We start from the raw sequence: 27,148 nt of genomic DNA, 5'->3' as shown, positions 1-27,148 counted from the left end.
ACACACTATCGACATTTTCTTTATTGCCTGTTTCCTTTTGCCAACAGGCCTTATTATAACATGTAAACACAGATTTCAAATTTTGAAAGATTTGCGACTTAATGTTGCGAACTAATGAGGGTTGATAATTAAAGGAGCAGTTCGAGTTAAAAACAAGTTTGGTGAAATAGAAAGTGTAACAAAAAATAAGAGACCCATATTTATTTAAATCTTGATAGGCAGTCTCGTTCGGCTTCTCTAGGCATTTGTTTTTGATGAATCGCAAATGCTGACGTCACTCGTGGGCTACGCAAGGAACTCAATGTTAGTCAGCAACCACTCCCTTGTACGCAGCTGATAAAACCTTTAATAGTGCAATGGATTTAATAGATTGTGTTTTGGGTTCGTTAGCAGTCTTGCTTTGTGTTGAATTCTTGAGGGACGTTTTTGTTAGTTGTTTTTCCTACAGCATTAGTATAAAAAAGAATAGAGAGACAGAGCAGTAATTACGTAGTGTTGTGCGAAGTAGTGTTTCTTCCACACATGTTTTTTGGTGGTGGCACTGTCTCCCGGAGCTCTGAGAGTGCCCCCAAAAGACATCAAAATAATACGTCTATAATATAATAAATACAATAGTATTGTGTGAAAATCATGTGCCCCTCCGAATATTAACACTCTCTCCCTGGAACTCAAGTGTTAGAACAGCGCGTGCTATGTCTGTGAATTGAGGTAGAAATGCCTAACACGTGCTGTTTTCAGTTGTAATTCTTGTGCGATTAAAGCTGAGATTTTTTTTCCAAGTCGTGAGAAATCACCAGATCGATATAAATTATGGCTCAAGAAAATCAATAGGAAAAATTTTGTGCCAAATGAAAACACTCATGTTTGTTCCAAACATCTTGAAGAGTCCAACTTTGAGCAGTCATGTTTACTGAAAGAAAAGCTAATGTCAGGAGAATTATTTACACGCAAACTGAGAAAGAATGCTGTTCCAGGTATATTATTGAAAGGTATAGAATCCGAGCCATTGAATAAGCGCCGATCTATGTCCAGTTACCAAAGTAAAAATATAGTACAAGACGCAATTGACGGTTGTAGTCGAGACGAGGCATTAGGGGGTAATAGCAACGGTGTCACTCATGATTATGACGGTACTGCTTTAGAAATAAATGTAAATACAACTGCTATACAATGTGAATTGGGGAGTGAAATATACCAGTTCGTAGAAAGAATCAGTGACGACGACAGTGTTCCTCAGGACATTGATTTCGTTTAATTTTTCTGTAAGTGACAATGATGCGACAAGTGTAACTAAGTGGCAATGACGAAACGGATGACGAGAGTTGTTTCGCGGAGAGCGATGCGAATAAAACAAATTTAACCGGTAAAGTATTTTTCGTATTCTGACAAACTTTACAGATGTTATTTCATGTTTGGGAATCGGAAGCATGATTAAAGAAAAGGTAATTAGGTGTTGCAGCAATCTCGTCCGCCATCTATTTACATTGTATTGGTTTCGAAATTTTAGTTTCTTTTATCAAACGCTGAACTTAAGACTTTCTAGGAAAAAAATACGTTTTATAATATTGTAAACTTTTCTGCAGCCCACCATCACATGTTATCATTTTCTACATGCAGATGACATTTCTTTGCAATCAGTTCTGGGAAAGGAAACTGCACCTTAGAACGTGCTACTGCACCTCTCTCAAACGAAATGCTTGGCACTGTGTATGGAAGCCTGCTCTCGCTGCTTGACCACGTATGACGTCATCACAAAATCTTTTTCCCTCTGTTACTCGTTAACGACTGAACTTATCGCGATAAAACAAACACCATTCCTTTTGTAATTTTCAACTCTACAAATGGAAATAATTTGTAAAAAATGCATTTCTAAGTCGAACTGCTCCTCTAAACAGCACCTGAAATCCTATAGGTTTATCTCATTGGCAATAGAAAAAGAAAATGCCTTGTCAGAGAACAGGTGGAGTTCTCTGAACTTGGAGCAAGAACGTTTAGTTTCAAAATCGTTCTCTATTAGAATATGCAGAATTCTGCAATTTATGCTTTAAAATAATAATAATAAAAAAAAAAAGTTTTCATATTTCAAACTTTTCAGCATCATACTCCACAGAAGCATGACTTCCTCACGAATTACAACAATGCAGGTAAGCCCAGTTCACTTATCAGTGGTCTATTATAACGCTATTTATTGTGAACGGATCCTGTTCTATAATTTATTTATTTTGTTTTTAACCCAGAAGAATTCAAGAATTTTTGTTCGTAATTGGACTAAAGAGTGTCGCTATGACACCTTTGATGCACTGAACCTTTGAAGATATCTACTCTGGCTTTAAACCAATGAGCCTACATTTACAAAGAAAACAACAACACTTGTCCAGTTAGATGTCATGCAAGATAATCCCTTAAGCTTTTCATATCTTGTTGGTACATTCGAACCATAACTATATAGAGTTAATCACAAAAATAACATACATAATTTTTGTTACGATAAAAGGATAATCTAACTGAACGTCATGGAAAAAATGAAATTATATCTTACAGTTTAACGTCTCACGATCATGCCCTTAGGCTAATGGAGACGACGATTACAGCAAGTGAATAATAATGGAAGAACTGGGGGAATGAGAAAGTAGGAGGAAACAGGAGTACCCCGAGAAAACCCACGAACACGTTGTTGTTCACCACAAACTTATTTAGCCGGGAATCGAACCACGGATCCCAAGCACCAGAGGTAAGAACTCTACCACTGCGCCACCGTCCTTCCCCCAAAACACGTCATGGAGAGAATGTAAATTGTTACGAGGGAGCAATGGGATCTGGACCCATAATTTCCTGATGTTAGTCGACGACTCAAGGGCGTCCGTCGGAACTTTTCGTTTTCCACCAAGATGAGGAAATACATGAAGGAGAACGCTAAACTATTAATAATGCAATGGTAAATAATGCGGCGCCGGTGGTGTGGTGGTGGGTTTTCTTGGATCTTTCATCAACGCCATGGTTTGGTCGTTTCCGACAAGGCTACAGACTGATTACCTGTAATCAAAAATTAATACCACAATTGTCTTCAAAATGTATAACTAGTCTCTATTTATGACAAACTAGAATCTAAATTACCTGGCACCGTAGCCAATTAAGCAGTCCCTTTCCATCTCACCCAGCCGAAGACCACCTTCTCGAGATCTTCCTTCTGTAGGTTGCCGCGTCAGTACTGCACGCGGACCTCTAGCTCTGGCATGCATCTTGTCCAACACCATATGTTTCAGTTTCTGGTAATACACCTGAAAATATTACGTGAACTAATGAATAAATAACGTAAAAAGTGATAAAAAAAAAGTACATATTTCGATGTTGGCTTCGTACTCTGCACTAACTACGAATAAATTCCAGTAATCTGGGCGCTCAAACTGAGTGAAATGTGTGTGGCAAAAAGCATCAGTACGACAAAAGCACGGAAAGATGTCGACATCCTGACAAAATTACTTTCTATTTCGAATGTGAAGACGAACAATTCATGTCATGATTAGTAAATATTGATTATGTCACTACGATCCAGGATCCAAAGACGACTCAATAACCATTGGAATAGAAGCACTCATGCTCTCCTTACCTCAAGAAGATAAATTTGTATTCTGCTAGGAAGGACTTTGCGTCCTTTTTCTCGGATAAGGATTAATCATAAATTATATGTTCAAGGACCAGACAGCTAATGCAAAGTATTATACATTAATATTCACCCATCAGAAGAACGTTTTGTAGCAACGTAGCATAAAACTTCATAAAGAACTTTTCAGTCTTCAGGGCTATATTCTTCCCAAACACTGCATATACAAGTTAAATCATTGATTTGGACTTTCAATATCTTGATGATTCTACTATCATCCCAACCTGATTTAGATCTGTTTCCCCAAACACATACTATAAAAATACATGACCTGCAGAACAGATGTAGTTTAGTATGAAATCAAATACGTATGTATTTGACTCTCACAACAAGACAAAAATCTCTAACTATTTACTTAAGTAATCTAGAAGTTTTTTACAATAACTGGAATAATCTGTCCAGTTTATTTGTCCTTCCTTCAAATGAAATTCACTTGAAAGCAGCAGGAATAAAACATGAAATACCCATCTAGAACATACATTCTTTCTCATGTTAATTTCATCAATTAAATCAGTTTTAAATGTTTATTTCAATTAAATTAAGCAAAGAGTAATTTCAGTGTCAACAAATAAATGAAACCTTTTAAGTTTTATGTCCCACGGTTATGCCGGCTAGGTTAAAGGAGACGGTGAGGATGAGAAATAAATGAAATGATGAAATGAAGAACGCGGGATGAAACTGGAGAACCTCGAGAAAACCCAAGCACATGGTGTTTGTCTACTACAAAACTTACTTGGCGCAAGCTGGGTTCGAACCACAAACCCCGTGCACCAGAGATGAACGCTCTACCACTGAGCCACAGCGGCCCTTGAATGTCAACAAAGGGCAGGTTGTTGAATAGAAATGCATCTGTTGACAACATAAGCAGTGTGTCTTTTTAAGTCGAAGTAATTCTAATCACCAATTGCTAAGAAATTTGCAAATTCAAATCTCAGAAATTTAACAATTGAAGTAGGTATATTCCTACATCACAAGTAGCTACGAGTAGTTAGAACATGTACAGCAATATTTTACATTAACAAACGCGCTGATGATAGACTGAATCAAAGAATTTCAATTATTAAATATTATTTGTTACATTATTTATATAATTATATACTAAACATAATTTGTTACGTTATAGTAGTTATTAAATATAATTTTTCTTCGCGCTGTTCCTCCTTTTATCTGCAAATATATTTAATAAATATTAAAAGTTAAAAACCTGGAAACTCTGAAATAAAATATTAGATTAGTGAAAGATCTTAATCCTATCTTTACCAAAATAAACCTCTCTTTATTTATTATCACAACAACGGTAGACCTGCCTACAAAACGCAAGAAAAATAATCTTACGAAAAGAAACAGCCTCGATATAGATTAAATATTGAGTTCGTGAATTAAAAGCAGCGAAATTACTTTTAGAATCGACAACATAGGAAGTTAATAATAATAATAATAATAATAATAATAATAATAATAATAATAATAATAATAATAATAATGCACGACTAGATTGCAAATTCAACGTGTTATCGTGTCCATGCTTAACCACTACACTACCCAGCCCGTTCTCTGAGCAGCTGTACATTCTAACACTCTTACAGTCGATACTCAACCACTTAGACTACATGATCTGAAACACTACTCTTGTTAGGCTTCGACAACCCAGTGTCTACAAAACAATACATCTTTAACGGTTGAATCACATATTATACATGCTACATGGTGGAAATAACAAATCTTATATTACACCAGTTCCCCTATAGTTGCGAACTGAACGACATATTGAAGAGAGTTCTGGTACACTTAATGTGATCTAAGTGTCTCAGTACAGATTTCAAGAGCAAAAGTACGTATGGCTGGGGTAGTAGTTGTGCATCGGCATGGGTAAGCTGGAAACCCGGATTTGATTCTCAGATCCTCAGTCCCGTTGGGCATTTTTTAGAACTCTTATATCGTTGAATTTGCCCTGGAATTAGTATGATATAAAATCGATTATTTTGTCCATTTAACCCACAAATCCCCAGTGTATCACAGGTGTTACATTGATTTCCCGTTGACTTTATAAAGTTAGTTTCAAACGTTTTACACAAATACCCATTGCACTTTACAAGTCACACATAAACCTTTGTAGCAAGCTTTGTTTCGCTTCTTTTCTTCAGGTTTTAGCAATTTTATTCACCTTTTCTTGTTAGTAGGTGCATGTGGCTCGTGGAGTTCTCGAGCGCCTTTCAGCTTCCGGAGATATATATATATATATATATATATATATATATATATTCTTATGATAAGTAATTTTTTAAATCCCTAATAATTTATTTCTCCTGTATCTAGAAGGGTCAGCAATTACTCTCGTAAAATAGTAATTGTTCATGTACTAAATTAAGGGTATAAACTACGTTTGTTTCTCGCTGAGTTACAGGTGTCACATTCGGTTTCCAATTCATTCGAAAACATTTTTTTCGATATTTCTGTCATCTAAGGTCTTCACTTAGTGAACCATGAAAGTTTTGTTCAAAAATTCTTACTTGACCTATGTTTGGGTTAATATATCCTATTAAATTTATTTATTTATTTATTTATTGAACGAATTCCCACATACAGCATAACTTTGCCATTTTACACAGGAAAACAATTCTGTGATTGTATATTTTGTGATTTCGTTTTTTATTAATTTATGCTCATCATTCTTGTAAATACTGCCATTATTAGCAGGTTACTTGCTTCAATTTAGACCCTTCTATTCATTACAGTCCTTCGCTAATCTCTTTGTCCTGATCCAAGAATTGCCTTGTTTAACGTAGTCCATTAGGTGTAGTATTTTCCCCTCTCTCTTTTACCATTTACGACACTTCAAATTTACTATTTTTATTTTGTTTTATTTTATTACTATTATTTTTTGCCAAATTATGTCTTATCCAGACTTATTTTTTTGTAAGTGAACTACACTAGATTAACGATTATCCGAGCTAATGTGGACTTGACTAAACCCAGGATAATGGGGCTCGAATAATATAGACTTTCTCCAGAATGAAGGGCTGTATTGTACACACAGTAGTAAATACATGAGATACAGTATAATAAATAGGTCTACTTTAATTGCTGCTGTACAGCACATTCGATCGTCCTAGTGCAAGTTAAAATAATACACAACAAAACTGAAAATTGAAGAAAAAATAAAATACTCATATTACAATAGTTTTCATACATAAAACAGTTCTAAAGCTTCAAACATGATTGTTCACAGCAGTACACACGATTGCAGAGCTGTTCCATTACTACACTCAGAGGCGCGACGGTTTATAAAGGACCAAACTAGACAAGGAACGAAAACAACAAGAACGGCTTGAAAGCCGTGCGCGTATAATTTATGCTAGTGATTCCGGGGTCGGGCGTTCGAAGTTTCTTCATATATAAATATATATTTTAAATAGCACCTTAGTTAGCCCAAACTCGGTTAGTCGGGGCTCGGATAATCGATGCTCCACTGAATTGCTCTTCTTATCCCAATACACTTTCACTGTTTTGCATTCCACTTAGTTATTAAAAAGCCAACGATGTTACATATTAAATTTTATTATATATCAATATTGTAACAATAATTTGTAGTAAACAGTGTCTTTAAAATACTATTAAATTATTTATATTGAAACCTTATGTTTAGAATTTGGCTTCGATACGCTGAACACTATTGGCCTCTCGGCGAGTGTACGTCACGACGAATAGGTGGACAGATACTGAAAAATGACTTTTACGGCATGTAGGGCTATGAAGCCTGTAAATCCGTTAAAATCTCGTTTATTTTTTTTTTTATGATGATGATGATCTGAAAGCCATAGTTGGAAGACTTGTATTAAATGTGAATAAAATAAACTTCAATTGGGGGGAAAAAAATTGAAATCTTTCAGTTAAGTTCTACGATTATGCTCGTTTGGCTAAAGGAGACTCATGATTTAGGCAAATGAATGATGGAAAAATTGACGGAATGAGAATGTGGGAGAAACCATAAGTATGTCGAGTAATCCCACAGACACGATGCTGGGATGCTGGTCTGTTCACAAACTTAAGATTGGGCCGGAGATCGAACCAATGACACTATGCACCAGAGGTGAGCGCTCTACCACTTAGCCACCGTGCTCCCTGGGACAAAATCAAATATGAAAAAAAAAAAAAAAAAAAAAAAAGGAATTCCTATTTCAATATAAGTTATTTTATTTCGAGAAACAGTGAAAGTGTTCTAGTGTATAAATTATATGCGTTTCAAACTTAAAGGAAATGCACATGATTCTTTGCAGTTTTCTGAGTGAGTTGTCATGGTAGGTAATAGCTGAATCCACAATCACAACATTATTGAAGGAGTTTAAATTACTAGAAAAGATCGGACACAAATGATTCTTGCGAAGAGTTCAGCTCATGAAAGTGTTTGGACACAAAAATTTGTGTGGGTTGAGTAGAACTGATATAGATGTTCCCGGAATACTTAGTACCTATCTTTCCATTTGCATGGTATTTGAGAAAGAAGACTATATCTAATATAAATATAAGATATTATGGCTCACGTTACTCCTGCGAGTAAATATGGTTCCAGAGAAAACTGAGATACAACTAAATAAAGTCCTAAACAGGTGTAGCTGTGTGGGTACAAGGTAAGATTTTTAGCCCTAAATATACATCGTTTGATTTTTACCTAGAAAAGCACTCACTTCATTCACACAATCGCTTTTCTCAACCTAAGTCTTTATTCTGTCTTAAATGTATTCTTTCTGCTGTATTCTTTCGGATCTATACTGAAATTTTCATATTTATTTCCCTTGCTTTCCCTCAATTTCCATGACTAATTTTTTTTTCTGATCCACGACATCCAACACTATCATTTATGGTCAAGTTTAGGGGAAAAAAATTAAAAAAACAAGTAATTAAAAAAGTAAATAAATAAATACATTAATTAATCAAATAAATAATCTACATTAACCGCATAGCAGTTCAACGATATCCTTACCTTTTAAACACATTATATATCTTATAATAAATAGTTATAAATCAAACTTCCTGTATTTCGAATACAATAAAATACTAGTACCAAACGATATCTAATATCTCGCCATTTTGAACATTCACGAACACAAGCAAGTAAACATATGTAATAATTTGATCTCTCTCTTTGATTATCTACAAACAACAAACAAAACTAATTTTTTTCTTCTGTAGCGTTTGAATTTTTTGTTTAATTTGCTCTTGAGTTTTAATACATTTTCGTGGTCCTTAAGAGTCTATATTTCTAAAGCTAATTTCCTCTTCTTAGCCTTTTTCTTATCATTATCTTTCTGAATCTGTCTTAATTCTTTGAGGCGTTCTTCATACCTTGTGCGGGCAGTTACTAAAATTCCCCTGATTCTTCTGTGAAATATAAGAGATTTTCATGTCTTTACGCATATTATGAAGCATTTCCCTGACTTTTAAGGTCAGTGCGAACCTTGTCAAGTTCCTAAAAACCTACTAAAATACTTGGTATGTCACAATTTTCTCTTAACACCAGAGCTATTGAAGGAAGTGATACATTGTAATGTTAACTATTCTTCCTTATACTCAATTTTGAATTCTGCACGTCTACAGGTCTTTGGATAGCTGGAGTGCACGGTATTTGCTGGCTTAATGTCTCGCACTTCTCATATTCCTAACTTATCTCTAATCTTAAGGGGCTACCTCCAATTTTTTTTTCTTTCTACGGGAAACGTCAAGAACTAATTAAACATGTCTCTACTCTTAAGGGCTTTCGAATGGCCATATTATTTTAACAATTACAAGCCCCACCCGTTTTCCTCGCCCTTCCAAGAAAGAAAGAAAAAAATAACTCTGAAACACGTCTTTATTTATTTTAAATTAAAAACCTAAACACCAATTTTTTATGCTTCTAACCGTAAGGGATTTCCAGATATGGGGCATCTTATTTTAACAATTGCAAACCCGATTTTTTTTTCTCCCCTGGGAGGGGAAATATCAAAAAACGCTGACACACGGCTATAATTCTTTTATATGAAAAATCTAAATATCAAATTTCATGTCTCTAACCTAAATGAATTCAAGATATGGTCATCCAATTATAACAACTGTAACCCCAAAACAAGGGTCTAATTATCTTAAATGAGAAGTCCACATATATACCACATTTTATGTCCCTAACATTCAGAGATTCCGAAATATGAACATTTTAAGATCACAACTGCCACCCTCTTTCCCGCTTCTCCTCGTTGAAGTACCAAAAACCCTTCATTAGGGAGACCTTGCATTACAAATCCTATACCCTGTCCAAATTTCAAGCTTCTAGCTTAAGCGATTTGGTCTGGGGGTTCATCAGTCAGTTAATGAGTCAGGACTTCTTATACATAGAACATTACTAACTTAAGCAAAATATGTAGAACAATACTAAATCAATCCACCTTTCTAAAAGTTAAATAATATTTATTACTTTTAAATATGATTTCTAAATACACTTGAATTCTTTCATGAATAAAAGTCAGCAATATAAAAATACAAAAGCAACTAAGCTTACCGGACCGAAATAGATATATGCAGTCAGAGGCTCTCCTGTGATTCCTGAATACAACATGTCCTTTCCTTGGTAGTTGAAACCATTGCGGATAAGTTCTTCAGACACATCCCTCACTTTGGAACCTCCAAAGGCTGAAAATCACACAGTAAAATTAAATATATATGAACTTTAATAATAATAGCAATAATAAATACGAAAACTGTTAAAATAGGAAAACTAATACCAAACATAATGTAGATAAAAGTGAATTAAGTAGAAATAATTCCTTGTCAATGCTGTAAAAATTGTCAATCTCTCTGTCTGAAACAAACAAACAAACAAACAAAAAAAAAAAAAAAGCTAAGTACAGTAGTTTTAAAATAACAATCTACTTTAATTTTGTCACAGTTATTGCTTAAAAGCATCAGTCAGATCTATAAAATTTTCACTTACTTAATACAATAAGTCTAAATTTATATATTTAAAGAACTCGTCGGTCTCTTTTAAAATTTCACATTTCCAATATAGAGGAACTAAAATCGTGCTATTCCTTATGCTATGGTTTGGTACTTAAAACCTATGTTTTGTAAACTGTATTCACTGATAAATACATTATCTAGTATGCATACTTTATCAAAATCTTTTTTAGAATTTTTTTCTACTCTCTGCAAGATCATGTGATTGTATAATAGTGAAATCAAATGCCCATCCATCTGTTTCAAAAGCCGTATTTTCACAACACATACGACAGTTTGGTATTTTGTCTTGAATTAAAGACCTCAGACAAAGAAAATTCACATTTGTTTCACTTCCACTTACGGATAAGAGTGCAACTTTTTATAGAGATATTTATACCTTCTATACAGGAATTCGTGTACAAGATTGTACATGTTACGAATATCATAGGGATTGGGAAACGAACTTTTAGAATGAGTGGAACTTTGTCATTCTTAAGGAAATAGAGCATCTTTAAATCTATTATAAATTTCAATTCCAGCATCCTGCTAGGTCTGGGCGTGTACAAGGCCCGTCAAATGGCATTTCATTTTTCACTCTACCATTTTTCATCCTGGGAATTTTCCAATCAAAATTGAACTCTATATTTCTATGGTGGCAGAATGCAAATCCCGTAAAGGAAGCTAATGAGGCAAGGAATTCTTTACATTTGGCTAGCAAACCAGCAGGGGATTGACATCGAACTGGTTTCAAACCGACAGTGTATCCTCGGATAAAGAACTATTGGAAACAACCTGGTACGAAAATGAATCATCTTATCTCTTACAGATAAAGGAGATCTGATATACGTTAAATGGCAAATACGTATAGTACACAAATGAACAACGGTGTTATTAACAATATAGGATTAGCACGGAACAATTTTCAACCATCCGCTAACAAAATAAAGTTTTATCATAAGTTAATATATTTATTAAATGAAGCTAAATATATAGTATAAAAGAGACCTTACCTGTACCATAATGAAACTTTCCTTCCAGAACTCCTGCTTTACCAGCTAACAATTCAATCAATTTACCAACTGTCATACGAGACGGAAAGCCATGAGGATTCATGATCATGTCTGGACATATGCCCTGGTCATTAAAAGGCATATCTTCCTGTTCAACTATCAGACCTGGAAATAAAAATAATTTAACTCATGCGATAGTGAAATCCGTCTATGTTGGACAGCATCGGCACCACTGAAGAGAGGTCAACTTACAGATATAAATGTATTTTGAAATAAAAACTATTATAGACTGTAATGTAAGCGCTTCTAATGCAGTAACTAATTATTGTCAGCGTATTAGTCTGAATTTTATAAATAATATTTAGTAAAAATTTATACACTATAAAAACATTGTGTATATATAATAAACATGAATATTAGTTTGTCATCCGCATACTATGTTTTAAATGTTGTCATTTAAGAAGGCTAATTAGCTATAAAACGTTACGGCACTCTTTAATCTTTCCTCTCTTTCATCTATGACGGTGGATCCATATAAGATCGTCAGTTCCAGAAAATACTTAAAACATCCATACTATCTCAATCATCTTCGCAGTAGCGAAACATCAAAAGTAACCTTGTTTTTTATTTGGAAACAACTTCTAATGTGTGTTGACAGCAAGTAGCGCAACGAAAAAGAAAGAAGAATCTTTTTTTTTATTATTCTTTTTAACACCTGGCAAAATTAATCCGATCGTCAATTGTCAGTTTCTTACAGATCCTCTAGAAGGAAAGGGATTCAAATACGTGACGAAAACAAAGGAGACCTAAAGCTCAATAAATCCACCTGGATATTAAATATCTCACAGATGTGAATTGTACGTGTAAATATCAATAAAAGACAATATCTTGACACAAATTAAACTGCTTTTAAAAAGTTAAGTAAATGATCACCTAGAAAATCTGTAACTTTTTTCTATGATTTCCGTTTCAGAATAGAAGCTAAAATACACAGTCTAGCACACAACTTAAAAGTTTGTACTATATTCTCTATAAAGAAAGCTGGTTCACTGTTTTCAACCGGTTTTAATAGTATAACGACCATTAAATGTGTATAACTACGGAAAACACCAGTTTGTAACGAGCTTAACGCTTGTTTTGCATATTTTATATGTCGTTATAATCTACAGTTTGTATATTTATATAATCTAGGTTACTGTTTTATTAAAATCCATATAAACACTTCATTTCGATATTACCCTTTTTTATTGTAGTACGTAATAAGTTAAACATTTACACTCATCGTACATGTAAATTTCACAAGATGGATTCTCTATATATTATCTTACACGTTTTTCGTTGCTATGACGACTTACAAAACATGTCATATCACTATCACAACAGAACATCAATCATAATAATAGAAAAAAATTACATCTATTACTCTTTATATTCTCTTCTTCTTCCTTTTTGAACAGCTTGTGCATATTTTAAAAGCACATTTTGCCCGTAAATACAAGTTATATTATAAAAATTACACAATACCGTAACAATAGTGTTAACCACTTATTTACCTGTTACTCCTTTCTGTCCGTGTCTACTGCTAAACTTATCACCCAGTTCAGGCCTTCTAGTTTGCCTTAGTAACAACTTAATTAAGAAGGCATCTTCATTGTTTGATGAAACCATAACCTTTTCCACATAGGAAGGAATAGGTCCCTTGTAAGTAATAGGTACATCACGATATTCTGGGGGTCCTCCCATTGGGTTAATTGGATTCAATGTCACTGTTGGCATTGATTTGTTTACAAGAACCTAGAACAACCATCAATTTATAAAGTAATTCTTATTAAATTATGCATTACATTTTGTAAATGCTCAACATTCGAAGTAATTATTTACCTCAGATATTGAATTACATTTTAAATACTCAGCATAAATCTTACAAGCGCGTTAAAAATTTCGAAGTGCATAGTGACTGTTATGCATATTCGTGACAGCAATACTTATTGTTTGGAGAATACTCAATATTGTATTGTATCAAGCACTGTGTCAATCTATCCGAAACTAGTTGCACGATGAAAGAGTACAATATTTGAGAACTTTTTTCAAGGGACAGTTTTCTAAGCAAAACTTTCTTAGAAAAAATAAAAATAACAAAAATAAGTTGTGGAAAATCTTGATTACTACAGATTTCACTGCAAATATTTACCAATTATTATGGACAAAATTACCTACGTGTAAGGTGTAAGAAATGTGACTTACCTTTATTTAACTTACGGTTTTAAATTGTGTTATATTCAGAGCATTCGTAGATTCCACTGAGTGTTCAATGAACACAGAGTCAATCCATTGTAAGTGATCGAGCATGTGCCTCTCGACCATCTCCAAAAATATCTAATTTTTCAATGAATATTTATCCTATATCAGGGTACTTCAAAACCACAATTCATTATTTTTTACAACATTCCATAGCGACGCAGCGGTTACCGCCATTTTGCTTTTTTCTATTTCAGGCATTTACGTTGTTTTGAATAACTCAGCATGTATTTGTCCTACCAAATTGAACATTGCTGGACGTCTCCAACTCGTGCAGAGCTAACATTTTTGCCTAAAACCATTTGAAGGGGGTGAAATCAGGGCCTACAGTAGCAACATTTTTGGACATTGAAGACATGTTTGGGAAGAGGAAACAACTGATGTAGAGGTCTAAATTTGTGTGTGCATGTAGTCCGGGATCATAAGTTAACACAGAAAAATTTACAGACCTGTAGCTGCTCTCAAAGGCCTGAAAAAAATCGTAAATTTGGGGAATTATGCCAATTTAGCATATTTCACTGTCCAATATCTTCAATGGGTCTGGATAAACAAAATCTGAAATTTTGGGAAAAGTTAGTCCTTTAGTATACCATAACACACACAACAAAAGCGCGTTTTGTATTCTTGAGCAGAAGGGGGTCAAAGTATTAAATAATGACGTCATATTCTAGGAGGGGTTTTGTTCACAAATTCAACTAGGAATTCGTTGTTGTGAAGTAAAATAAAGTAGGATGAATGGATAGCCCAGCCAAGGATCTCAAGCTCGTTTCTTTCCTCTAGTTATAACATTGTCTTATCACATCCACAGCAGCACTGGTGAAGAATGCCGCTATCGACAGAAGGCGAGGAAAGTCAAAATGCACAATTGACAAAAAGTCCATAAGTACTCGTTGTTCTTGCTGTTTGCTATATCAATGATATTCAATCCTATTCATTCTTGTTTTAACTGTCAACTCATGTACGAGACTGTTGTCCTTTCGTTTGATCTTCATTCTGCAGTCAGTGTTTACAGTGAGTAAGTGTTCACTGACTTGGGAATGTAGATCAAACTAAAGGACAAAAGTCTCCTACATGAGGTAACCTGAAATATGACGTCATTATTTAATAATTTGACCCCTTTTTGCTCAAAAGCACAACGCGCTTTTTTGTGTGTTATGGTATACTAAAGGACTAACTATTCTCAAAATTTCAGATTTTTTTTATCCAGGCCATTGAAGATATTGGACAGTGAAACATGCTAAATTGGCGTAATTCCCCAAATTTACGATTTTTTTCAGGCCTTTGGGAGCAGCTACAGGTCTGTAAATTTTAGTGTATTAACTTATGACCCCGGACTACATGCACACACAAATTTAGACCTCCACGCCAGTTGTTTCCTCTTCCCAAACATGTCTTCAATGTCCAAAAATGTTGCTACTGTAGGCCCTGATTTCACCTCCTTCAAGTGGTTTTAGGCAAAAAAAAAAAAAAAAAAAAAAAAAAAAAGTTAGCTCTGCACGAGTTGGAGACGTCCAGCAATGTTCAATTTGGTAGGACAAATACATGCTGAGTTATTCAAAACAACGTAAATGTCTGAAATAGAAAAAACGCAAAATGGCGGTAACCGCTGCGTCGCCATGGGATGTTGTAAAAAATAATGAATTGTGGTTTTGAAGTACCCTGATATAGGATAAACATTCATGAAAGAGTTAGATTATTTTTGAAAAGGTTGAGCGGCAATTTTTCTTTTTTCTCGATCACTTAGCATGGAGTGACACCATATACTTAGTAATTTTATACAGTTGGGAGTTCAACATACTAATACACCTAGTTTCCTTTTTCGTTTCCTTTAATCAACTTTCTAATTTAAGAAAGAAAATTCTAAATAAGAGATGGAATGAAATTTTTAGTTTAACTCCTCACGATTATGTTCTGAGGCTATGGAAAACGGTGATAATGATAATGAATAAAACGGGGACGGAGAAAGTGGGAGGAAACAAGAGAACACCAAGAAAATCCACGTACAAGATAAAATGAAGAGAAGAGAAAACAGAGAAATTAGGTAATTTTTCAACAATTCATAAAGTCTGATTTTTTCCTTTTCATTTTCAAGGGACGAAAGGATTGAAGAAATTATGGTGATCGAGAAAAAATCGAATTCGAGATTTCGACAGTCCTTGAAAATAAAAAAGTAGTATACATCAGAAACATAAAAAAAAAAGACTTTTCGACATTGTCCGTCTGTTCGTCCAATCGTTCTGATGTACACTCCCCAAGACGCCATACCGTTCAACGTAACTCAACCAAGTTTCATACTTTAAGCATTTATGTGATTCTCCAGGAGAAAAGGTCGAATTTCCTTCTTACCTCTAAAAATAAGGGTAGTTTATTTGAGAGTAAAAATAAAATATTGTGATTTTCTCAAAAACGGCTCTACGATTTTGTTTATATTTTATAAATCAGTTTTTCAAGAACAACCCCATCATGTGATATAAGTAGGAAAAAACGAGAAGGATGAGTTTTTCGAACGTTTTCTCAAAAACGAGTCACGCAATTTTATTTATATATTTCATTAATAACGTGACAATATGGTCTAACTCGTTTGTCCTGAAAACAATCTTTGAGTGGTACTTTATTCTTGAGTACTTTTCGGACGAGTTTTCAAAAATGACTCACGATTTTGTTCATATTTCATTAATAAATGTTTTATTAATAACCTGACAATTAGAACGGTTCTTTTAAATTATTGAGCCATTAAAATGCCAACCTCGTTGAATAAAAATCCATTTATTTATTCTTGTTGTCCTGACAACGACATTCTAAAATCCTATTATTTAAAACATATAAAACATATGAATATCTTTTTATATCGATATTATAATTAACATATTTCTTTTTCTTCTTCGAATTACATAATCAGCTTAGTACATATTTTAAAATATCTTATGCCCTAATAAAATAAGGATTTACAAGTAGTAAAAATATACAAATATACAACGTACTGTTGTACAATATGGTATAACTCATTTGTACTGAAAATATTTACGAGGAGGTAGTTTATAATTGGAGGTGAGTTTTATCGGACCATTTTCGCAAAAATGACTCAGGCAATTTGTTCGTATTTCACAAATACATAGTCCATTAATAACTCTATAATGGTGTGTAAATTATTCCTTACGAAAACAGATAGTTTACTCTTGAGGATGAGTTTCTTTTCAGACTACTTTCTTAAAAACAGCTCAGATGATTTTGGTCATATTCCATAAATAAACATTTCATTATTATTCCAATAATGTTGCATAAATCATTTCCATGAGTTTATCTACAAGGGGTAGTTTACCCTTGAGACTTTAACAATTTTGTAAAATCCCACTCATGTAATTTTATTATTATTTTATAAACAAATATTTCCTTAATAGCTCTAACATATAGCATAAGTTATTTCTTACAGAAAAATCTCAAGGAGTAGTTTACTTTTAGAGATGAATTTTCTTTCTCTGGAGTTTTCCGAAAACGTCCTATAATTTTGATCGTATTTCACAATAATGTTTCATTAATAACTGTAGGAAAACATGATTTAATTTAAGGATTTGAAACGAGAAAGCTTAGTGCGGTGACCCGTACCTTTTATTTAAACGAAACTCTTATTTATCCTTTCAAGTAAGTAACCCGTCTAAACACCTACAAGATATAAACGGTTTGCACCTTAAGCCGTCCAAAGATGCAAGTTATTTTTGTGCCACTATTGCGAATGAAAGTTCCCGTCTAAAGACGCTAATACATTTCTTAAACGTTGGAAACTTTGGTTGAACTTTTTAGGTTTTTTTTTTTTTAATTTTTTTTTTCCTGGCAACTTTTTCATATGATATGAGAATTTGCATTTGGAGTAAAATGGCGTAAAACACGAAAATTAATATTTTACCATCTTGAATAAATTATAAAGCAACTCGTAAAATACCTGTCTATTCTCCACTTTCTCTCCAGGCGCAGCTATTCCATCGAGATCCAAAATATCATGTCTCCAAACAGGTTTCTTCGTGTCTGAGTCAATCAATGGTCCCATTACTCTGTCGAAAGTTTGATTTGCGTAGCGCTTTAATGTACATTTTGCATTACGATAGACCAAACACCTACCATACCCTACAAACAAAATAAAACGCTTCAGTACCATAGGAAGCAAAAAATATTTCAATTTTAAATCCATAATATTTAGGTTTTTTTTTTTTTTTTTTTTTTTTTTAAATACGCATTTAATTCAGATAAGCTGGCACCATAAATGTTCAGGAGTCCAAGTTTTTGTGTTTTTCATCGTTATGCAACTCCAAGATTATGGAAGATTGAACCTACTATTAAACTGTTTACTGTTGATATATTTGAAGACTACCAAACACTCAGCTCATTGTACTTGTTTCCAATCTCTGATAGTTGCCAGAACATGAAGATTCAAAACCATGTTCAAAACTTATAATCTATGTCATAAAAGCCACCTTTCTAGTATATTGCAGCTTGCTCTCAACGCGACAGCTGCTGCAATTATGGCACTGAATTTTGCATCTGTCACTGTAGCGGCCGCAGCAGTGGTAGAAGGCTATGAACTATGATGGCGGCTTGAATGCAATGCAATTGGCAGATGCCCTCCTAGTATATACCGGTCACTATCTCGCCTTCAACAGAGACCTCCCCACATTTCCCAGCACAAATGTTTCAATTGGCTTTAAAATATTAATTTCATGAAGTAAGAATGCAACGATAAGCTGAACTCTAATTCACCTTCAGCTTATAAATATATTTTATATGCTTGTATGGCTATCCTGAAAAAAACACAATTAATTCCAGGCCATGAGTGGATCATCACCAGAGCACAGAGAAGATGTGAAAGAAAAATTCAAGCGGTCCATAGCAATAACGCACATAATACAAAGGGAACTTGTATTAAGTCAAGGTACTCAGCTAAGTATCTCACGTACATATAAAGACACTTTGAGGCCAAGATTATCTAAAACATTAAAACCTGAATAACGATGTATCTATACAAAAGTCACTTCCTGGTAAGTGATTGTACCTCAGGAAATCACGTAGATAGCAATATGGAACTTAAGGCAATTTGTAGCAAACACACCGCGTTTCTGCAACCTTTATCAGTATACCTCTACGTCAGTATCTTTTGTAACATGAAGAACCTGTACGTTAAATTCAGTTTCTGCTCATGTATTATGAAGTCAATGGCCAGACTGTCCACGATAGATTACACATGCTTTCAGTCTGTCAGTCTAATTGGTATTTTAATATAATTACTCAATGCTTTGTATCTTAGGGATCTCTAGTGAATCTGGAATTTTCTCTGATCACTTTCATCTCATATGATACCATAAAAAATTATGCTTTTTATTTTAAACAAGTCTGTTTACAAGTCACATCAACAGGGCTGTCATATCAACATATTACAAGTCATATAAAAAAAGAAACTTACTGAAATTTATTACAAATTACCTCAAACCCCATATCATTACCTATAAAACACCTTAAGCTACAGTCATTTGTTGGATGAGAAAGTTTTTATAACTGTAAAATAAAAAGGAAAAAACCTACCTCTATCAACAGAAGCTTTGTTAAGGATCAAAGCATCTTCAATGTCGTAACCGCTATAACTCATGACAGCTACAGTGGCATTTTGGCCGGCAGGCAACTTCTCAAAATTGATTAACTCAATAGTTCGGGATTTTACCATTGGTGCTTGAGGATACACCAAATTATACATCAACGTGTCAATTCGGTTTCTCTGATTATAAGCAATTGTCCCTGAAATCAGATTATGACATTTAGTTTCTTCTTCCTCTACTTTTTTTTTAATATATTACACACTCATTCCTTGAGAAAGAGAGAGAGAGAGAGAGAGAGAAATCATTCGCTAAAAAACAAAGAACAAGCTTAAAATTAACATTATTTCCCTCCTACGACTCATTCAAACTTGTTTAAACACAAGGAAAAGGAAGAACTAGTAATAATTTAAGAATGATGCAGAAGGATGCTGGATTTATTATACAGCTTGCTTATACTATTGACAAAAATATAAAAGGTCACCTACCATTTTTTAACTGAAGTATTGTTTCATTAGTGGAGATATTTTATTTAAAAAAATCCGTTGAGTATTTCACATAGAATGTCGCTTTTACCCGTTAAAATTATCCATAGTGAGCAGAAACGATTCCCTGGTGCACTTATTATTATTATTATTTGAACATGAAAGCTCCGAGGAAAGATAATCATATGTTGACATTGGTCAAATAGTAGAATGCTGAAGTTAGTTGCTAACATTGAGTACTGATGGCAACTTCTTGTATATTTTGGTATGAAACTTGTTCCTTTTCCTGTGTATTTGATTTTTGTTTGTTTGTTTGTTTTGTTTTGTTTTCTTTTTTGTTTTGTTTTACAGATTTGGGTGGATTAAGTTTATTTTCCAATGAAATGAACATTATAGTCAGAGTGAAAAATGAAAATGATTAAATAAACTTGATATTTTTTTTATTTTGCGATATACAAAAACATTTCTATACTAAAGTATGAAGGAAATTGACATCAGGTCCTTGCACTTTAGTTCAGCTTAACCCTATTTCACCAAGAGAAATATACGACAACTTTTCCCGCTAACTTTCTAGCTTGCATTGAAATAAAATAAATGTATGCACTAGAAATATACTTTATTTTCACTCTAGGCAAAAATTTATATCGAAAGTAGATATGTCTCTCTTTTATATTGGAACTAGCAGCGTTCACCCCGCTTCGCTGCGGTCACCCCGGAACGCAATAAACTTTGTTACTTAGATAATTTTTACTTTTTCGCTTTCAAGTGATATGATAAAAACCATAGAAGATTGCAGTAAATGTTAACATTATATCGCCTGTCATTTATGTTAACCCGCCCCGCTTCGCTGCGGTCACCCCGGAAGTTTTCGCTTTCAAGTGATATGATAAAAACCATAGTAGATTGCAGTAAATGTTAACATTATATCGCCTGTCATTTATGTTAACCCGCCGAGTGACACGGTCATGCGGGTTGCATATAAATACGTTTATTTTTACCTATGATGAACTAACAAAGGATTTGTACGTTATGGACACTTGAATGGTCAATTATCTCAAGACACTGGTAATTAAAAATTAAAGTGATATGATAAAAACCATCTAGGGTCCAAATCCTAATAACCCCCCAAAAATAAAAGAAATTGGTTCAGCCGTATTAGCGTGATGAGGTAACAAAGGATTTGTGCGTTCTCTTTTATATATATAGATTATCAATAAGTGTGTTGAATGGTATGGTATTCTCTTCCATCCAACCATCAACAAATTCTATTTCTGTTTTGGCGGTCATAGAAGACCTTTCAATGTCTGGGAGAGACTTCATCCAACTGTATAACGCGATTTTTCCATATCGCAACTAATTCTAGACTATAGCCACCTTGCATATTCTTAACGAAACTAATTAATTATAGTTAGAAATTTGAACTTACCCATCGCTTGTTTCCCCATAGCACATTGGTAAGTATTCCTGGGGCTCTGATTGTGATGTGGATATGGTACTAACCCAGCACACACACCCAACAAAGTAAATGGTTCTATTTCCAAATGTGTTGTTTCTTCTGTGATATCCGATTCATACAATGCAATATTGCTGTCGTTTTCTTCATTTACATCCAAATACTCGATCAGGCCATCATGTAAAAAGTCCTCAAAGGATTTGAACCCCTGATTCAGATGCCTAATATCTTCATCCGTCACCATGGGTTTCATATTGTGAACGATTATATACGGCCTGGAAGGGAAAAAATACAATTACTTGAATGCTTACGTACATGCAAAATCTTTCTCAACTTGCCATTATTTTATTTATTTATTTATTTATTGTAAACAACACGTCATTACAATTATCATAGGTATTTTGCCATTACTGGGACTCTACATGCTGCAACTGAGAAGAAATACCAGTAAGTGAAGCAATATTTCAAGTTTGGGAAGTATTCTTTCTCCTAATATTATGTATACATATCCAAAATATAATTGTGTCTGAGTTTTTCTAAGTTCCTTAAAATAAATCACTAGGATTTCCCCCATCAATAAGCAAAATGGGAAGAATAAACCTTTAACCCACTTTAGTAACAATTTAATAGCATCTACATATCCTTAAAGAAAGAAAAAAAAAAAAAAAAAAGGGAAAAATGCTCAGATTATTCATTTCCTTGGTGCTTGGGAAATCGTCGGATACAAACGGCAATCAGCGACTTTCTAAAGCATGACTTCTCCTGAAGGAAGAAAGAAGGAAATGAATCAGAAACTGTAAACGAAGAACAGCCGAGAAGTTAAACAACATAAAAAAATAAAAGCAGCCAGTGGGATTCGAACCAGGTTCAAAAGATTTGAATTCCAACAGAAAGAGAGAACTAAACTTGCACGGCTATCGAAACATAATATAAAACCACCTTTGAGTTGCACTGAAAGCGAGGGAACTCTTTAAATCTTTTTTGTAAAATTTTCTTTGAGCAATAAGCGTGTTTTCTTTAACTAAACGAATACTATCATGCTCCGAAACTAACACTGCATTAAGTAATGGAATAGGACCTGAATATTTAAGAACAGCAAAGAAGAGGCTGTGTTGGAAAAGTTTCACTATTCTCTTTTTCTTATGACTTCCCCTCCTATTACTTCGAGTGCGTTGTTGCCAAACTCACATTTTTAAGGGACTTAGAAAAAATCAGGCGCGCAATTATGTAAAGGTGACCAAGAAAGTTGTGTCGCTTTCCATCCACCACCTTCGAACATTGATATGTCATCTAAGACGTACCTCGAAAATCAAAAATAGTCCCCAAGAGCATCGACGACCTTTTGCCAACGTTCTGGAAGGCTATGGATTCCATCGCGGTAGAACTTGGTAGATCGTGAAGAGAACAAGTTATCAAGTGCATTTTGCACCTCTACTAGGGATCTGAACTGGCGTCTTCTAAGGTGATTGTCCAAGGAATGGAACATGTGATAATCGGACGGTGCAATGTCCGGGAAGTAATGCAATGCAACAGTGTTTCCCATCCAGTGTGTAGAACGGTGCCCCGGGTCATCCTAACCACATGGGGCTTAGTGTTGTCCTGTAACAGGAGGACCCCTTTGCGATTCAGAAGTGCTGGCTCCAGATATCTGAGTTTTTTTTTAAACACGGCTCAACTGCTGACACAGATGCATTAATACCCTGACCAGGTGGTAACATCAATGCCGCGAACAGTCCACCAAACGAATAGGAGGACCTTCTGGTACAGTGCTGATTTCGGCTGATTTGGAACCGGCGCCGTGGAGCTTCGTACAAGACTCACTTCTCATCACATGTCCAGAAATGGCTCCTTCCTTGAAGACAGCAAAGAAACACAGGTGTCTGATCGCGTTGCCTTCTGGTCTGGAGTCAAATCATGTGGGACCCATCGATCCACCTTGAAGTGCTTCCCAAGTTGATGGAGGTGCTGCCGAATGGTTTCTCCACTCTCACTGAATTGTAGTCCCAGTTCCTCACTTGTCTGGCCACTGTTCGCCTCAATTGCTGCCTGAAGATCTTCATTATGTACATGTGTTGATCTTCCGGCATGTAGTGCGTCTTCGAGTGTTTCGTCACTTCCTTAACTTGTTAAACCACCGCTGCACTGTCCGCGTAGTCACGACATCCTTACAAAAGGCCTCGTTTATCTTCCGCCCCGCTACAACGGCGTTTGACCCCAGTTTGAACTCGTACAGCACACACGCCCTTATGACGCTCTGTGGAGGTCCCATGTTCACTCTGTCGTTACGAAAGTTCACGGTGTAACTGAACTGCCACAACCAGTAATATGTTGGATATACACACACCAACAACTGACTTTCGCCTTATCTCCATTCGCATTCGACTTACGGTGTAAGGCCCAACTGAACACAGACTTCCACAAAAAGCGACAGAACTTTCTTGGTTACCGTTATTTTTCGGAGAAGTGCACAAAAAATAATAAAATACAATTGAAATTAGTTTAAAATTCGCAATAATTCTGAAAGTTTATAATTTAATCTTTATATAAGTGTTTTATTTATTTGTTAACTTTTAAGGTGCAATTCAGTTTTGTGCTGAAAAAGAACAAAATTACGATACATAACAGGACTAATGTTTTACGACCTACATAGTTTTACTAATTTTTTTTAAAAATGAAGAAAAACAAACGATACCTTTCATCTAGGTATGTATCACAGGTGAAATAGCAACGACTTCATAATATCTTCAACTGTTATGAATCACCCTTACAAGATTAAGTATCAAAATACCAGGCTGTTTAAAAAATATTGAGCCTTGGTGTTAAGTGTCCCAAATCACAGGGTACATGGGTCGCAGCGGGTCGAGCCCAATGTCAGTTAATAGCTGACAGTTGGAGCTAGTAGATGTGAAAGTGATGGAATTATTGCAATTAGACGTACGGTATTGTGCTGTGAAAATAAGTGAAATTTACACGAAACTGTGCTACATTTTAAACTTCTATTTCGATAAAATCGTAAATTCTGTGCAAGGCCGGGAAGAAAAATGTGATGTTATGGGCAAGATATGTTATCAAAAAGAACAGCCAAAATGGTTCAGTCGCTTTCGTTCTGGAAATTTCAATGTCCAAAATGCTTCTTCCAGTGGGCGACCATTCACAGCAAAAGTGGATATTTTGCAAAAGTCGAGTAAGAGTGGTAAGTAAGCGGTCATGTCATCGCCAATGCCCTAAATATTTATCACCAAGAATGTTAAACCATGTGGAGAAAAAAGCTGGCTACAAAAACAAGGTACACGTTAGGATGGCACATGACCTCATTCAAAACACTTACTAGTTCAAATTTCCATCTACTAAAACGTAACGAACTCGAGCAATTTCTAAAACGGTTGATCACGAGTAATCAGCAGTGGATAATCTATGACAACAATATGCGAGAAAAATCGTGGTCGAAGCTAGTACACGCTCCACAGTATGTGGTAAAGCCCATACTGACGCCCAGGGTGGTTATATTGTGCGTTTGGTGGGATTGGAAGGGCATCGTGCATCACGAGCTACTGCCACTGGGCAGAACGTTAAATCTGGCCCTTTTATTGTCGATAATTAGCGCAAGTGCACCTCTCAATTCAAAAGAAACGGCCGTAACTGGCCAAGAGAAAGGATGTCATATACTACACTGACAACGCCAGACCACATACATCTTGAACGACCCGTCAGAAATTGGGAGATTTTGACAAGGAGGTTTCAACGCACCCACCGTAGAGACTAGACGTGGCACCATCAAGACCATCATTCGTTTCGGTCTCTGCAGAATTCACTGAATGGTATGAAGTTAATTTTAAAAGAGGCCTGGGAAAGCCAGGTACCACATTTTGACCGAAAACCACTGGTTAAATTGACTACTGCTACTATGGTATATTAATTGAGGGGCTAAAAGTGTTATTTACGAGCAAGCTCCAGCTAGAAAATGGGTGAAGGATGTTTCTACATTTCATAATTATCTATTTCTTAGTCTTCTATAGCTTTATAAGATGCTACTACAGGGAATAAAATACTAGTGGTAGTAATGAGCACATTATTATTATTATTATTATTATTATTATTATTATTATTATTATTATTATTATTATTATTATTATTATTATTAGACCCAGAACCTGTCGAAAGGCAAAATAATTAATACTTGATGATAATAATAAGTAGAATATTTACTTTGTTAACTCCATCTATAAGTTTTCATGAACTATATTCTATGGGCTTGTTCACGAAGTAGTCACTTACATGAAGATCGTATCACGTTATAAAAATATTTTGAATTTTCAGTGCAAGGGATCTAAAATTGAGAGAAGACTTCTTGATATACTGGTTGTTTATGTAGAAAAAAACATTGCGACGACTTCTTTATGAAAGAACTGTAGATTTAACATTTCTTCTGTATACACTAACAACTGAAAGTGTCTCATAGGCACGACTTCATCTCTTGCTGTGTTGTATACACTTATATCAGAGTGTCTACTAAATTCCAAAATAAAATTTCGTGACTTTTTCGCGACCTTTTCTTTACCAAATCATAAAATTTCGTAACACTCTCAAGAGCGAATTTGGGTGCGAATTAGGCCGAATTTTCATCCATGCGATATAAGAGTGGTTTGCTTGCGATTTGCTAATGTCTAAAGCCGACCACAGACATTTTTGGTGGTGAATTTTGACGTATAGAACAAAATTTTCCAATTTGTACTTATATTTGTTCAGATAAAGAAAATCGTAACCCAAAAGCCAAATTTCGTTACTTTTTCTTAACTTTCATGACCGTTTTGTAATTTCGTGACTTTTTCGTGACATTCGTGTCTTTTGTGACCGGTAGACACCCACTGGAATGCCCCTTCTTCGCACGAGGAGAATAGGTTTGTCGAAAGTATTTGAACCTCTCACCTCTTGGGATATGCATTTCCCTTCTTCGCGCGAGTGGAATAGGTTTATGGAACGTATCTGAACCCCTCCCCCTTTAGAATATGCATTTCAATGATACTGTAGTAACAAACATCCGTAATGTCACCCCGTTCCCTTCCCCCTCATCCTTATTCTCTATGGGACTAAACTTGTACTCAAACAGCACTGAAAGTGTCACTATTCATCTCAGCGATCCCGAAAATTAGGGACTGGAGAATAGTAACAGTAACATACAAAGAGTGAAAAAGTGAATGATTGGACCGAGGCTCAAACCCAGGATTTTCGTCGTGCCGTGCCGTGCCGATGCGTTAACCAGTACGCTACTCAGTCAGCTTCCCAGAACTCATACACTCTCATTCTTGAAGTTAGTGCTCTTTACTTAGAACACATGGCTTGTTCCACAACCTAGCTTGTTGTGCTTGGACAGTTCAGTGTCCATATTCAGAACACCTTTGACAGTTGTATTATCACTATATTAATGAAAAGGGAAAATAACCGTATTTTTTACACACCAAATCCTTTGCAGTTGCGAATTCAATGATATACAGGCGAAAATGTGGATGACTGCATCGGAACTCGAACCCTGGATCTTCGGCTTGGCGTGCCAATGTGTTAACCATTACGCTACCCAGTCCGCTTCAAAGAACAGCTATATACTCTCTCACTCTTAAAGTCGGCGTTCTTTACTTAGATCACATGCACTCCTCCTCACCATGTCAATGAATTTCGAATTAAACGGCAGCGTGAGTGTC

General features: G+C 35.0%; 1 protein-coding gene across 1 annotated transcript in view; it reads right to left on the bottom strand.

The window, feature by feature from the left end:
- Positions 1-27,148, bottom strand: part of Polr3B (RNA polymerase III subunit RpIII128) — a 75,864-nt gene that overhangs the window by 7,706 nt on the left and 41,010 nt on the right. The window contains exons 13-19 of the mRNA XM_081760011.1: positions 21,426-21,727; positions 19,507-19,716; positions 17,876-18,057; positions 13,194-13,434; positions 11,641-11,805; positions 10,194-10,324; positions 3,115-3,278 (exon numbers count right to left, since the gene is read on the bottom strand). Of these exons, the coding sequence (XP_081616137.1) occupies positions 3,115-3,278; positions 10,194-10,324; positions 11,641-11,805; positions 13,194-13,434; positions 17,876-18,057; positions 19,507-19,716; positions 21,426-21,727 (1,395 nt within the window). The remainder of the gene's footprint in view (positions 1-3,114; positions 3,279-10,193; positions 10,325-11,640; positions 11,806-13,193; positions 13,435-17,875; positions 18,058-19,506; positions 19,717-21,425; positions 21,728-27,148) is intronic.

This window comes from Thermobia domestica, chromosome 5 (assembly GCF_964235325.1).
Source record: "Thermobia domestica chromosome 5, izTheDome1.hap1.1, whole genome shotgun sequence".
Taxonomy (NCBI): Eukaryota; Metazoa; Arthropoda; class Insecta; order Zygentoma; family Lepismatidae; genus Thermobia; species Thermobia domestica.
Note: the sequence above shows the minus strand (reverse complement) of the source record. Positions and strands in the feature narration are given on the sequence as shown.